At 36.0% G+C, this 15,590-nt stretch overlaps 1 protein-coding gene across 2 annotated transcripts; it reads right to left on the bottom strand.

Moving 5' to 3' along the window:
- Positions 1–526: 526 nt before the first annotated feature.
- On the bottom strand, positions 527–15,156 carry LOC124644941 (F-box/WD repeat-containing protein 7). Of its 2 annotated transcripts, none has more exons than XM_047184638.1 (12): positions 14,981–15,156; positions 12,521–12,566; positions 11,612–12,346; positions 11,423–11,506; positions 10,667–10,714; positions 7,969–8,141; positions 7,046–7,261; positions 6,520–6,808; positions 6,092–6,273; positions 4,612–4,837; positions 4,135–4,345; positions 527–3,610 (listed from the first exon to the last, which is right to left on the bottom strand). In XM_047184638.1, the coding sequence occupies exons 3-12, from the start codon at positions 12,326–12,328 to the stop codon at positions 3,324–3,326; spliced, it is 2,433 nt and encodes an 810-aa protein (XP_047040594.1). In that variant the 5' UTR covers positions 12,329–12,346; positions 12,521–12,566; positions 14,981–15,156; the 3' UTR covers positions 527–3,323. The 2 variants fall into 2 exon arrangements, with proteins under 2 accessions (XP_047040594.1, XP_047040593.1); XM_047184637.1 differs by lacking the exon at positions 14,981–15,156 and adding an exon at positions 12,829–13,024.
- Positions 15,157–15,590: the final 434 nt, after the last annotated feature.

The following is a 15,590-nucleotide window of genomic DNA, read 5'->3' as shown; positions in this document are numbered from 1 at the left end:
ATGGAAACCCTGAGAAATCGAGAGCAACTTTCGAAAATTGTAGGCATGCATAGGTTAAAAACTTGACAATGAGGTGTACGTCTGATAACACTATGCAACAGTGAAGGTTTGGAGCTGACCTGATGATGGAAACGAGAGAAGGTCGAGGGAACTCGACAACTGAATATGTAAACTACCTCGTGTTTGGGCTTATATTCTTTGTATTGACGAGACCTTTGTAACAGTGAAGGTTTGGAGCTGACCTGATGATGGAGACCAGAGAAGGTCGAGGGAACTCGTCAACTAAATATGTAAACTACCTTGTGTTTGGTTTGGGCTTATATTATTCGTATTGATAAGAACTTTCAAGATAGTGACAACTATACTTGTCACTGAAAAGCCAAAAATAAAAAACTTTTTACAAAAAAATAAAACCGACTCCCAAAAACTATTCTTAGGTGCATCGGCCTAGAAGTCGGTGCACCTAAGAATAGTTTTTGGGAGTCGGTTTTATTTTTTTTTGACTCATAAAAAAACTAAAACAAAATAAAACTTGAAAACAATTGTATTTATTAATCCATAATGATACATAAAAGCAAAAGGAATTGAAGAATTATAATGAAAATAATAACAACCAAACATCGTGCCGTCTAATACCACCATTAAAACATAAAGTTGTGCAGTCATTTGTTCGAACGGGTGATTCAGGGAACACACGCATAGCCGACCCGCACCCAAACTAATTCAAGTTACGATCGACCCATTCTGCAGGGCAATGTTGTTATCGAGGATGTTTTAAAAACCTATTTTACATGATTATATTATACAAAATAATGAATTAAATATACAATTGCCGTTGCGAATCGTCTGTCACGTGCGATCGCTACAATAAAAAACTGTTTGTGATCAAAACTGCCCCATTTAATCTCATCACCCCAATTTTTCAGAAATATACATTTGATTACACGGCGTACACTCGCTCGTATTCAATTTGACAGTATTCGTTGATGAAGATCATTATAAATTAAATAGATTCGAAAGAAAATGCCGTAGGTACTTCGGGGCTAGAAATATAACTATATAGTAAAGTTGAGCAATGTGTGAGAAATGAACAAGCGTATTCAGCACTGAATGATCATATCGAGAGTATCAGGCAACGTGTCAAACCCCTGGATTACAATGTAATGTACGCGACTGCTACAGAGTTACATTAAATAAATTAATTTCTAACCCCAGCTATGGAAACATTTTGGTTTTAAAAATTACTTAAGGTAATAATTACATTTCTAACTAAAAAGAATAAGTAATACTACTACAGTAAGCCGTAACTTATTAAATTTTCATTTCCATTAATGTGACGACAGGGTCCGCGTCTGTTCTTAAAAGCTAATAACAAAAAAAAACTAATGTTTTACAAAAGGGGAGAAATTATAGACAACAAAGACATACAGCTGAGTGTGATGGTCGGTAGTACAGGAGTAACTACAATTTAATACTTTAAATATTACACTATAACTATGCTTCAGTCTTCGTTTAATTATTTAATATTACAGCCATTTATGAAGAGCAGCGGCTACATATAAACGCGACCTTCAATGACCACATTATTATTTGTATATATACACAACAAATAAATACATGTACAACGAGTGTATTATAGCCACCCGCAATATCACGTTAAAGATCAATTGCATACGCGCATACTAACACCATTGAGAATTAATTAATTTAAATCTTAATTCGGTATCATTACAAGTCTGAAATGTTTATTAATGTTTAAAATATTAGACATACATTATCTTAAGTGACTATTAAAGAGTTAAGCGATAAAACTGCTGGCCATTAAACTGAGATAATAAGGGACGACACAGTAAAATAAAAATAATTAATAACGTTCAAATAAACAAATAACACGTTTTTGAGTACGACACAAAAATTTACATTGTCAGGGAAATAAAATTGAATAATAAATAATCACTCAATCAATAATTAAATAATTACGAAAATGGAACATTGAATAATAATTAAATAATTATGAAAATTGAAATGAACGATAATAATTATCAAATCATACAAATGTAATTATTATAAATAATTATGCATACAATTATTTGCATTAGAATAAAATCAAGTCACCAAAATCAAATTATTATAGTCATGTGTGGTAAAATCTGTTTTTTTACAACGAGGTTAATTCTAAGTCATAATCATTGTTGTGTTTAACCGGAACGACGCATTAAGTGTAGAGATACAACATTTTTATATATACTGTGCCGAGTTGTAAAAAGGGCCATCACGGAGAAGCATCTTAAAAATAAAAAAAATAAAAACTTAACATAATTCCGATTTTCATCTCTTTGGAACACAGAGTAAAAAATAAAGGAATTTGGCAATGCAACATGGTTGTTTAGCCACCATTTTTATCTACTGAACATTTTAACAACTACAACTATAGTAATGGTATTGAATTGATTATTATTGAGTACATCGTGGATACTTGAGTTACGCAAGACTATAGTAAGAAATTTATGTCCATTTGCACGTTGCACATGTAACAGTCCGGTGGGTACAACTTATTCCCTTGCCACATCAACGGTGTACATTCACACTTCCGCAATACCTCGTGCAAAATTATTGACGCAGATTTCCGAACACATCGATGCTCGAAAATAAACCGACTGAACCTCGCCTCTGTCGCCGTTGCTTCGTGCTGGTCGGTCTAACACTTAATTCGCCACAGCTTCATTTAAAAAGCCGTTACATTATATTATGATATGCAAAATCTTTCGCAATGAATCGAGTACTGGTGGTCTGCACAAGATTCTAAGAAGTATTACTCATCAAAGTACCGATTTAATCTCCGTTATTTGACATTCACAGACGTTTAATGGCAAGTGACGTGTGTCGACGTCGTGTGAAGTCAAAATAGGAGTCAATGCTGTGGCGAATTATGTATTTAGTTAATTTACTCGGATGGATAACTATTGACGATATGATCTGAAGACATGCTGCATAAATACATTCCTTGATGGGTTATTATGGTATAGCTGTTTCCAATTAGCAATTTCTAAAAGACAGTTTTGTCTTAAGTAATGTGTAAAATATATACGTATTAGTTCCCGTCATTGCTATAATGGAAATGTATGTTTAGCTGTAATGATAGAATCGAACCTTATACAGACATTCATCCTCACATCATCACCTGAAAATATTTGAACCAAAGGTAGGTGAAGACATAAATAACAACTATGTAGACCGACACAGACACAAATGCAGGCACGTTAACACTGCCAGGGCGCGTAGAGGTTTGCGTAGCGACGCAAGAGGCGTCGGTTCAGTCGTTGCTATTCATCGCACTTGCGACAAGCGCCGGGGACGTCAAAATCGAGAACTAAGAGTTTGGTCTCTTCGGTCCCGTTGCGCGATCCCACTGCGCAGATAAGCTTGGTGGCGGAGGCGCGAATGCGCCACACGACGCCTCCCGAGCCACCCGAGCCCAGCTCCACGAGGTTGCGAATAAACTCGCCCGTGTGAACGTCCCACAGCTTCACCGTGCCGTCGTCGGACGAAGTGATCACGAACCGGTTGCTCGACTGTAGACAGGTTACGGCAGACTGGTGCTTGTTGGGTCCTTTGTAAATAAATTTTGTATTTACTTTGTAGTTCTCCACAATTCAAAAATTCAAAAATTATTTATTCATCAAAAAATTTACAATAATTGTTTGGCAATGACCCTCAAACTAGGCTACAGCCTGTGTCTTGAGAATTATCGAGAAAGTTTAGAAATACTTTTCATAAAACCAAAATCGTCTTCAAATCCAAAAGCCACAGTTGTAATTCTCTCTGAGGTGATCAGCTTTGCATGACTATATTATTCCTTCACACTCATAGCCTGATGCGAAAGGAGAGGGAACAAGCGCAGGGCCGATATTTACGTGCTCTCTTTAGCACAGGTGTATCACCACCAACTAGACCCAGAGCTGCGCTATAAAGATTACTTTAAGCCCACAACGCAATTGCCGCTCTACCAGGAAATCGAACCCTGACCCAGGGAATAAAAGTCTCTAGTGGCCACCACTACTGCCTAACCTTCAATTGAATGTGCATGCACTATACTATCTAAAACATAAAAATAGGATAGAAAATATAACTCACCAGAAAGAGTATGCAGACAATGGCCAGTGGTGATGTCCCAGACCTTGACAGTGGAATCAGCATTACCAGACACAAGTATATTGGAATGCAACTCCATGCCCGAGGTGAGAGACTGGTGACCAGTCAACGTGTGCTTCAGTTGGCCCGACTCCACATCCCAAACGCGAATAGAAGTGTCCAAAGAGCCGCTCACCACGTGAATCCCGTCGAACTGCAATTTCAATACATCAAAATTAAAATTGTATGTATTATTTATTCAATGGCTTTACCGTACACTATCGAATCACTCCTAGCACAGACTTCTCGCTACCAAAATAAATATGATACTGTAGCAAATAAGGTTTGTGAGTCTGTTTGCATTACTTTGAAAATTCTAGTATCAGAGCTATGTCATTATTTTATCAGTGTCATTAGCTATATTTTATTGGCAACGGAAGTACTTTCTCTAGACGCTGACGTAAATAAATGATCAATCACCTGTAGACTGTACACCCGGTTGGTATGTCCAGCGAGGGTGTGCAGACAGTCCCCAGTCTCAGGGTTCCACACCTTGACGAAGTAGTCGTATGCGCCGGACACGACCAGCTTGCCGTCGTACTGCACGCATCGCACGGCTGCCAAGTGGCCGATGAGCACGCGAAGACAACGGCCGTCGGGGATCGACCACACCCGGAGAGTGGCGTCACGGGACCCAGACACAACCCTGCAAAATGGAGGAAATTTTGATTTATTTACTTCTACTTTTAAAAGCGTTCATTGCGATAATAAATTCAAGATTTCTAGTAGTTTCTGTTTCTTCTATACATATGCACAATATCGGCAAAAAATCCATACAGGTAATATTAGCAGAGCAGTAACTTATAATCGCATAGGCTTAATTAATTAATGTTTTTTTTATTTATTCAGCATTTGTTGCCAAGCCAGCAATTTTGAAGCCAGTCCACTGAAGGCGCACATGCTAAAATTTGACCCAGATTCATCATAATCAGATATTTTTTTTTTAGAATTTTTTGTATCTTAGATAGAGAATACATGATAATTTTGACAAGTAAAGACCTACTTGTCAAAATTAAAAGTGATTATTTGAGAAATTCAGACATTTCATATCCTACTTTTATTAGAATAACCATTAATAAACCATTTTTGTCTAAGCCAACTTAAATACTATTTATAGTACGATTTCGCTTCACCGTATTTGTTATTGTTCGCAGTAGAAATAGATAAACGCTCGCTTGTTGCGATATTATGATAAACAATATTTATCTATATTATTGAAATGAATTACAAATTACAACGATCTCGATAATTTATGACGTTGTTTACAATTTTGTTTATTCTATCGCAAGCTGAAGTTATTTCGTCGTAATTTACTACTCTGTGGATGTAGGCAGTTAGGTATCTTGTCTTAACACATATTTTGCTGCGTGAAGCTTATATTGAATCAATTACTTGTCTTAAAAAAGTGCTATATAAAATATTGAAAAAAATATTTGCAATACAATATAAACTGTTTATTTCGCAAAGCACACGTGGCATTAAAATCTCAACACAGCGCAAGGAACGGCACAGCATTTGAAATGGGATGAAATAATAAAGGCCTCAATATGTATCCTTCCTCGTCTTGTAATTTGATAATAGTGCAACAATAACATAAACACTGCAGCCTAGCTGTTACGTACATTTGTATTTAGACATAGAATGATTAGCCAGCTTATTTGGAAACATGATACTCTTCATTTGTTTTAAACAGATTTGTAATAAACAGATGATATCATATTGTGATTGAGAGTAGCTATTTCCTGTTTTAAAGCGAAGAGTTTGATTAATCTAGCTGCATACGTTCGACATTTATCATATTGAAACATTGTAGGCTAGCACACTGAAAATGGAATTACCCGCTCATTTGATGATGTTTGTGGAGCAGACATTTTCTTAAGTACGCATGAGTATAGTTTACCTGTCTTGGTGGAGGTGCATACAACGCACGGTAGAAGTGTGTCCAGCGAGGACTTTCAGGCACTGGCCAGTCTTAGCATTCCACACGCGAAGGGTGCGGTCAGTGGAGCCACTGATCACCAAGTTGTTCACCATCTGCGACGACCACACGCCGCCAGAATGACCCACCAACGTGCGTAGGCACTGCAAAATTTAATATTGTGTTATCAGCAGCATTTGAATATGCCAAACATCTCACAATAAGATCGGTATATACCTACCTACCGAACTTCATTCTCACAATTGATATTTAACTTGACAATAAAAAACTCAATTGATATCGCCTTCAAACTGTATTAATCGACACAATTGATCAATATAACTTTGTTCCGATAACTGGTATGATAATGTGCACTGATACAAATAAATGTAATACTTTACACCGCTCACCTTGCCGGTGACAGCCGACCACACTTTGAGAGTTGTGTCGTCACTGCCGCTAAGGATCCTGTTGCCGTAGAACTGGAGGCAGGTGATGACGTGGTCATCATGGCCTCGCATGATAATGGGAGAAGCCACGGGCTTGTGCAGCCAGTTGTTTTCAATGAGGTACTGGCGCATGTAGGCTGCCTTCCAAGGGCTGGCGCAGCGCGGGAACGAACGAGGCATCTTCTTCAGCGTGGTGATGCCGATGCGGCGACATTGCTCCTTCCACAGCAGGTTGTCCTCGGCAAGGAATCTATGGACGTGAATATGCAACTTTAGTTTGCGTTTAACACATACTATATAAGACGTCAATATCAGGTACTCAACTTAAGATAAACACTGCTGATAGGACTTTTTTATCTAACCAATAAACAAACGCTTAACATGCGCTTTTTAATAAAAAGTCATATCGAGATTGATTATTATTGTTAGTCAATTACCTACTGCAATGGAGTATAGTTAACGAGATCAATAGTGCTATGACACTTACTTCCAGTAGCGACAGGTCTGGGCTGCCCTCAGCAGATCCTTAGGCTGTAGATAGCCGAGCACAGTGAGCGCCAACTCCTTCGGCAACAAGGATATGAAGTCGCGTTGGAACAAGGGCTCAATGGCCTTCATCATGTGCCGCACCTGACTCGGGTCGCAGCAGCTGATCAACTCATCTATAGCCTGGATCTTCTCCACATTGGACCAGTTGTTGAACCTGGGTACAAATTCAATGGGTGTGTTGTAAAATTATTGAAGTTCAAAAAAATTGTTGTATCATCGTTGTCACATGTGATATAAATGCACGGACTTATTAAAGAATATTGCTGGTACTAACAAATAATGTAACGATTTTTGCTCCCAGTGACAATGTCAACTGTTATACTTTTTTGAATGATCGTCAGCATTGTCAGCATTATGCTTATGATACCTTATATTTCCTCTAGATCATCAAACAGTTTGCTTACGAAGAGATATATTTCGTAGTGCAAGGTGGGACTGCAAAAAAACAATAATGTTGACGTATTTGTTACTACGCGCTGAACAAGTGGTAATTGGTAAAATGATGATTCTGGAAAGCATACTGAGTGTTATTTTCCGTACGATTTTTGTCAGGCAAAAACAAATAAAAAATTGACAAAACAAAGTATGTCAGGCCACTTTTTGTCAAGTCACTTTCATAAAGGGCAAGACGCCAATGTCCTTTACATGGCCTTGAGAACAAAGGTCATTTAGTATCTAGAATTTTATATTATAAAATAAATATTGCAATAGTTCATCCATTGCTTCTGCAGCCAAAACACTAGGAAGTGATGAACGTTGGGCCTTTTTAGGCTGCCATCATTCTTTTGATGTGAAGAATTGCTAATCTTACTAGCCTGACTTCAGTAAACCTTTTCAAGTTTGAAATGAGGTTTCACTAACCTGCTAAGCCATGGTTTGATCTCGGGTGGGCCTTGAATGGCGCTTGTGTTGGCCAGACTGCAGCTAGGAGTGGGCGAACGCCAACCGTCAGATCCCAACGACGATGATGACGAACCTTCTCCACAGAACTTTTTGCTAGGCTGCGATGGTGGCGGCTCATGGCGACGCTTCCTCTGTGATAGAAAAATATAGGTTTATTATTCAATGTAGGTAAACTTATAGGATAGTAATATTATCAAGTAAAGGTGATAGAGAGGTACAAAAGTGCAGCAGAGCTTGGTTGGTCCTTGAATTTTAAAAAGTGAGCTTGGGAACTGAAGTAGCCTAGTTCTTAGTACTGGCACAGGAGTGATTATGAAAGTTGATAAAAATACATCAACTTTATTGTTGTACTTAACATGACAGCTTCCTAGGACTACATAACACATATTCGTTTGTATGATTAACTCACCATACCTACAGCTTAGCCGATGGAGACATCAGTTAACAATCCACATTGGCCTGTATATACTAATATGAAGAAATGGTTTTCAACTATAGCTACTGATAACTACTTCCACTGCATACATATATGTAATTAGATACAACATGCGACAAGACATGGACCGTATATAAGTGTGAATGCACGACTGCACGCGCCGTCAACCAGCTCTGAATATGATTTAAATTGACAATCATATTAAAACGTGGGACATCCGCGATAAATTTTTGCTTATCATACGTAGTATGCTCTTATATTCGAGATATATGCAATTTTTAAAATCCAAAGTCAACAAACATAAAGCAAGCCACTAATCATAACTCTCCTCGAAAACAATTAAATATGAATGGTTATTTGTTATAAAAGAGTGCAAAGTTGCTTTGAAAAAAAAGAGCATAAGGTGAAAAATCTTTGCACTCAAGTGCAACACATACCTAACTATTCATCCCACCTTATCGAAGAAATTACTAAATACAAAAAAAGAAAATGGCGCGTGTATATGAGTATCAAATTGAACAGAAGTACCTAGACTAAGTACTAAGTACTTTAAGTTTATTTATTCAAAAACTCAGTTTAAAAATAAAATGAGTTTGAAAATCGATCTAAAAACCATAATAACACTAACATGATTTCGTAGACTAATTATTTTAAGCAATAGTTAATTATTTTTATTGCGTTTGTCACAAATGGAGTAATGCACGCGATGTTCTAAATTCACATCAGTTTGCCGTTCTCTAAAGGATAAAAACGGCTTTTGCACTCAGATATCGAAGACCAAAACAACCCTCTCGGAGATGGTGGGATGAAAAGCAATAAACGACACTACCTTAATTTTGAAATTATGTTGCTCAATTTCTACAAACTGCACAAAGATATAACGAATCTTTTTCCTAATTTTAATATTACTTTTTGTAATCTAATAAAAAAGGTAACATAATTTAAACGATTTCCTTGCAAATTAATGTAAAATTTCTTCGACTGTTTATAAAGAGAACGTTTGATTGCATAAATAAAAAGTTGTATCGAGATTAGGGCAACACTGTTGATAGATGTGCTATGTATCTTGCTTCAAATGAATAATACATGATCGACAGCTGCTTTCTGAATATCTTAACTGCTATTAGTTACGCTGCGGTGTCCGCAAATGAATACAGAATACAACTAGACTTTAAGATCTTACCTTTATAAAAAACAATGAATCTCTATCAAATAAACATTTTAATTTGAACATTTTATTCATTTTCAAGTCACAGTTATATGTTTTTATTTACCGAAGCTGTGTCTAACAAGCAATTTAAAATCGTTTACACATGACACAGCAAACTATATTAAGATTGAATTATTGATAGCCGCAAAATGCAAACTGACAAAATCTTGAAATCATCATATTTGCACGTGTTTCCTCACCATATATGAGCATTGGACAGTCATTAATTAAATTGACAAAATAAATCACGTTCCGTGAATTTCGCTAACTCGGCTGTATTGTGCTCAGTTCCTGGTACATACAAAAGAAATAACAAAATGCCATTATGTCAGCTGTATCTCTTGACAAAAGAAATTGTCGCTCCCCGCGGTTTCTCTGCGATCGTGGGGTAACTATTCCTTATTTCTGTCTTAAAAGGCCGTTACTGCGCATCCAAAGTTTAAATTGAACGTTATCATACAATGAAGCGAATTAACGTTACGGAGACGATTTTTTTTAAACGAGCCTGATCTAATTTAAGACGCAATTAAATACGGCAAATATTACAGACAAACTTACAATTATTGCAAAACCAGCAAACACTAACCATTATTCAACTTTTCTTTAACTTAGGTAAAAACTTCCTCTCTTTTTTTTTTCAGAGCCCGGAAGGACTAAAATAAACTTCCTAAACAATCTCTGGCCGAGTCAGTCCATACCAACAACTTTGTCCTCAAGAAGCTATACAAAACTGAAACTTCCTCATGAAATGAAAATACTAATGAGTTTTTATTCAAAGTAAACAATTGAACCTTGTTGGCGTTTTTTGTTGAAAATTAATTCCTAACTTTAACAGCCACCGTCTGGTGACCCGATAAATGTAAGTATTTAATATTAATATCGCACATGAAACATTCATCCCGGTCGACAAACCTTGGAATGGAAAGAGAATGAAACATGAATTTAGAGCATTGCATTCAAAATGGCGGACCGTTGACTGTAGTATTCATTAAGTAAATAGAGTAAATTACCCAAATTCTTTCTGGTTCAGGCTCTGGTTCATCATCCTCGTCATCATCCTGAAATACGAAATTTAGTGTGTAATGAAAACTGGTAACAATTTCATACTCATGTTAGGGACAGGTAATTAAGCTGTTTAAGAAGTGTGGGTGTAATGTTGGCAAATGTGACGTATTTTTTACATGTTATCTGAATTCAATTTGTCACCATGGACAAAAATAAAAAGCAACAAAAATAAAACAATCTGAAAAACACCTCGCGTAATTATTTAATTTGTAACAGCTACAAGGAAACTTCATGGGCTCTCGGAATTCGTGTTGAATTTTACGCAATATAATTTATGTCGGAAATGATCTCCATGGAAATTCATTTTCATTTTAAAATACATAACAAACGTTTTTACGTAAATACATAACATTACGTTTTTTTTTTTCTATAAAGTAGCAACAACACATCTGAATGCAATAAATATAGAAAGGACATTAACATTGTTTAATGGTATTGTGTTGCTGACGTCACACCCGCATCATGTACTCAAACTGGCATTTACCTACTGGAAGTATGTAAAATACTACCCACAAACATTTACTTCATTTAGATATAAATTACCATGAAATGCTTGAAAAGTTGAAAATAAAACAAGAAGGTAAGAAACCATAATTCCATAAGTGAATTAAAAGCACGTTGTTTTCCTTCCCTAAACAATGAGAAGTCCAAAACATCAAGGTGTGGTGTTCCTGGACTGTAAAAATAAGTAAAATTCTTACCTCATGTGACGATAAGCATGTGCACCAGGATTCTTCAACAACTTCCTCCTCCGAATCATCCTCGCCATCACAGTAGTTGTAGTTCTGAAAACAAATAGAATATGTAGCATTCGAAAGGCTCACTTAGGTAGGGAGTTAGTAGTAAAAAATATTTTTATTAATAATTGTGAAGCCTAAATTCAAACTTACCGAAGACTTTGAACTCCCTGGCTCGTTCTTCCTGCTGTCATCAAGGCCCAACAACTTCTCAGCATTCGAGGTGGACGGCACACTGAACTCCTTGGTACTGTCTGAACTAGAGCTTCCTATACTCGAAGCGTTAGAACTGGTCCTCACTGACGGACCACTTACACCATCTATATCACAACCCTCCTCATTGTCGCAATCCATCTTATCTCCTTTATACAATTTTCCTTTAGGGAACTCTTTCTTCTCCTGTGTATTGCTATTCAAAAGCTTCTGCATAAAATCTTCTTTTTGCTCATGCACCACATACTTTCTAGAATGAATCATATTCTTAATAGTTGTGTTAGAGTCATCTCCATCTTTACTACAGCCCGGAAGGCTGTAATCGTGTGTTGTATTAATTAGATTGGAAAGGTTTGATATTGTCTCAGAACTGGACGCTAGGCTGGAATTCGCACTGGAAAGATTTCCAGAATAGTGGGCAGGTGCTGCAATTTTTCCATCTACAATCATTCCCGTACAATGCTTAAGAATTCTGTTTTCTTCGTCGAAATCTTCTCTCTCGATATCGTCGATCTGCTGCCTTCCATTGTTCTGAGAGGTTACAGGCTTCTCGTTTACAGGGTCACTTTCAGTCTTAATCTCTTGTTTGATATCAAAGGATGCTATGTTAGCTCCATCATAGATCTCACACCCGCTTCGTGAACATGATGGATCCATACTAGTGGAAGGTTCTTCCTGCAAGCATTCATCTCTATCAATATAAATTACATGTACTGATCATAGAAACACATGACTTTTGTGGTAGATAAAATTAAACTAAAATATAGCAGAATAATTTCAAAAAGGTGATATATGACCCTAACAAAATAAAACATTTAAAGTAATAAAATAACTGTTTGTATTACTCACAATCCTTTGATAAATCCTGCTTATTTGGTGTGCATGTGCAGGATTCCTGTAAAATAAATAACTTTCAGTTTTGCCACAGTATGAACAAGTCACTTTTGTAACCTTACTAATTCAAATAAACATGAAAAACAGTTTAGATAAAAAATTGTACCATCAACAGGTGAATAGCTGACACTGTGCTGTGTATGTACAGTTTCAATACTGATGATTTTATTTTCCTTTGATGACTAGTACTTAAATCATTTAAAATAAACTATATTACTCTACAAACTTGTAAAAAAATGAATGAAATAGCATCTAATGATTACCTAGCATTCATGTTTATCTCAAAATGGACCCATTTGGCCCAAACTAGGTTGCCAGCTCGCTGCATTTTTAATGTTGTTTATCCAACACTTTTTACACTTTAGGCATTGTTCAAATCGTATGAACTAAAACAACTGGGATATGGTGTTCTGATAAGCACTGATGTTCATACACACTATGATAATATGAGCACTAAATATGTACCTAGGAAAAGGCCACTAAAACGCCAAAAATTGTGAACTAAATCATAATGTTGAATAATGAATGATATCTATTTCTTTACAGCATATGCGTTCAACAAATTCAATCTGCGATAGTGAATATTTGTAACAGTACTTCTATTATGTTTATGACACTAAATATTGAGAAATGTATTAATGTTCAAAATATTGAGAAGCAAGGCAATACTCAAACTAATAACTTGACAAACAAACAACAATGCTGTTCCAAGTAATGATTTCTGTAGGTAACAAAATTAGTGAACAAAATCAAACCAAGTTGTTCCAAACCCATAGCATTATAATATACAGGCAAACATATCTGTGCGGATACACCTTCAAATCTTTTAAAAATGTTTCATAGTGATAGGCATGAAGAGCAATAATCATGTATAAACACACATAAAAAGATGAAAAAATAATAAAATGAACTAGAAATAATTTTTACAACCAATATTTTTATATACCTACATTCATAGCAGATACAACACTTGAACAGGCTGCAAATTTAGTAAAAATTTCATGTAGTCTATCCCGATTTCTTCAACTTCAGGAAATGTTATTTAAATCTTTTACGGTTACAAGCACGTAGTATAATATGAACGATGCACTTTTTTAGCAAAAAAAGGTGTGCTGTGAGACTAACTGTTGATATTGACACTTCATGAAATGACACAATTCTTTCACTCAATACTATTGTATTGTAAAAATGTTGTCAATATCTTTATGATCATAGTTAAAGGAATTTAATTTTAGACCATTTTTCCTTAAATTAATTAATTTTTCCTTTCTACACCTAACCCTAAAACCTTGTGGTTCGCAATTATATGCCTATCCAACACTACAACAAAATTCCTTCTCATCAGATATTACATCTAATATTTAAAAAAATGCATGTTTGTTTTTCATTCGAACTAAAGTCATAGTAAAACTAAAGCACTGGCTACTTCTACCACTCATCTCACTTATCGCAAATTGATAAAAAGAGTTTTTTTCTAGGGAAAGACCTACAACTTTATACAACCTTTATTATGTGCAATTTTATAAAACACAAATTGAAATTCTGACAACCTGCATCACTCAGAGCACCTTACTTACTTATTCAAGATAATCAAGAACAGAAGTAAAGAAAACAAAAACATGAAAGAGCTTAGTCATGAGAAGTGCATAAAACAATAAACTTAAGAGTCAATCAATAATCACAGGGCAGGGCTAGATATACATTTCTGAAATACACAATTTCTACAAAATAATTGTTGCACTTATTGATTTGTTAATATGTAATGAACACCATTCCATGATAAGACATGAAGGGGTAAAAAGGAACAACAAGTTTACAAGGCCATTGTGTTGGATTGTTTCTTTAGCTCAACAACTGTAGACAATGTCATAATCAAGGCCATCACAATCATATGTTCAAGAATAATGCAACAAATAACACCATACAGGATTCACAATACGTTAACGGCGATACAAAGACATGACACCATGCACGAACACGAAATGCGATCGAAACATCGGACGCGGGCCCCTGGGCAGAGCTAATACGTGCATCTGTACAGGAAGTATATCACATGGACATCAATTCCCATAAAAAAACCCCGACGCAACCATGACTACGACCGTGAGAAATTTTTTTTACTACTCAAAACCATGGATTTACTTGCATCCGTCTTAACAAAAAAAAAAATATCTGGGCAAATTTCTCACAATTTATGGCGAAATTGACTAGCCTTTGCCTAATTACTACCCCAGACTGATGCGATTGGTTCACTATAGACCTATATGTACACAATCTAGAGGGATGCGCAGAAACGCATCGCAGGTTGACTAGCATTGCCTGGGATTTTGAAAGGCGTGAATACATAAAAAGTGGCATGGGGAATCTATTACGTTCTCACGTTTGCTGCAACAAAGTTTAAAAGTAGTTACTAACCTGTGTTGAGAGCCTGCAGCGTTATTCAATTCATTAGTTTTGCATTATATTTGTTATAGTTACATAATTAATATATTCATTGAAATAAAAATAATAATGCAATGTGCAATAATCACATTGACTTCAACAAATATCAAACACCGTGGTCGGCCATCGACCATTGACCATAGCCAAACTAGAGGACAGTGAAGTACTATAAGTAGAACAGATTACCTCTGGCCGATTTTTGCTCAAAAGACTAGAAGCCAAATTTTAGTTGAATTGCCATATGGAAAAAAGGCAAGTTTAAAAGAAATGTTTTCGTAGCAAGCTGCCAATGATGATTGCAATGGGAGATTTTTTGAAAATCTATAGCTCCCGAAACAATGATAGATGGCGTTGAACTGCGTTGAACATTCTACGTGACTGGGCCTTTAACAAAATGCCAAGTTAAAAAATAACATGGAATCGAGACCCAAGAAATTCCATTGACATATATATATATATTCTAACGATAGACCAGAACGTCCATACAAATAATTTACCCGCCTATGTCGTCTGTTGACATCTTGTGACATTTAGTCATCCCCATTGATGTTAATGTTAATTGCAGAAGTGACATAATATTTTC

Source organism: Helicoverpa zea, chromosome 31, assembly GCF_022581195.2.
Source record: "Helicoverpa zea isolate HzStark_Cry1AcR chromosome 31, ilHelZeax1.1, whole genome shotgun sequence".
In the NCBI taxonomy this organism is placed as follows: Eukaryota; Metazoa; Arthropoda; class Insecta; order Lepidoptera; family Noctuidae; genus Helicoverpa; species Helicoverpa zea.
This window is presented reverse-complemented; position numbering and strand designations above follow the sequence as displayed.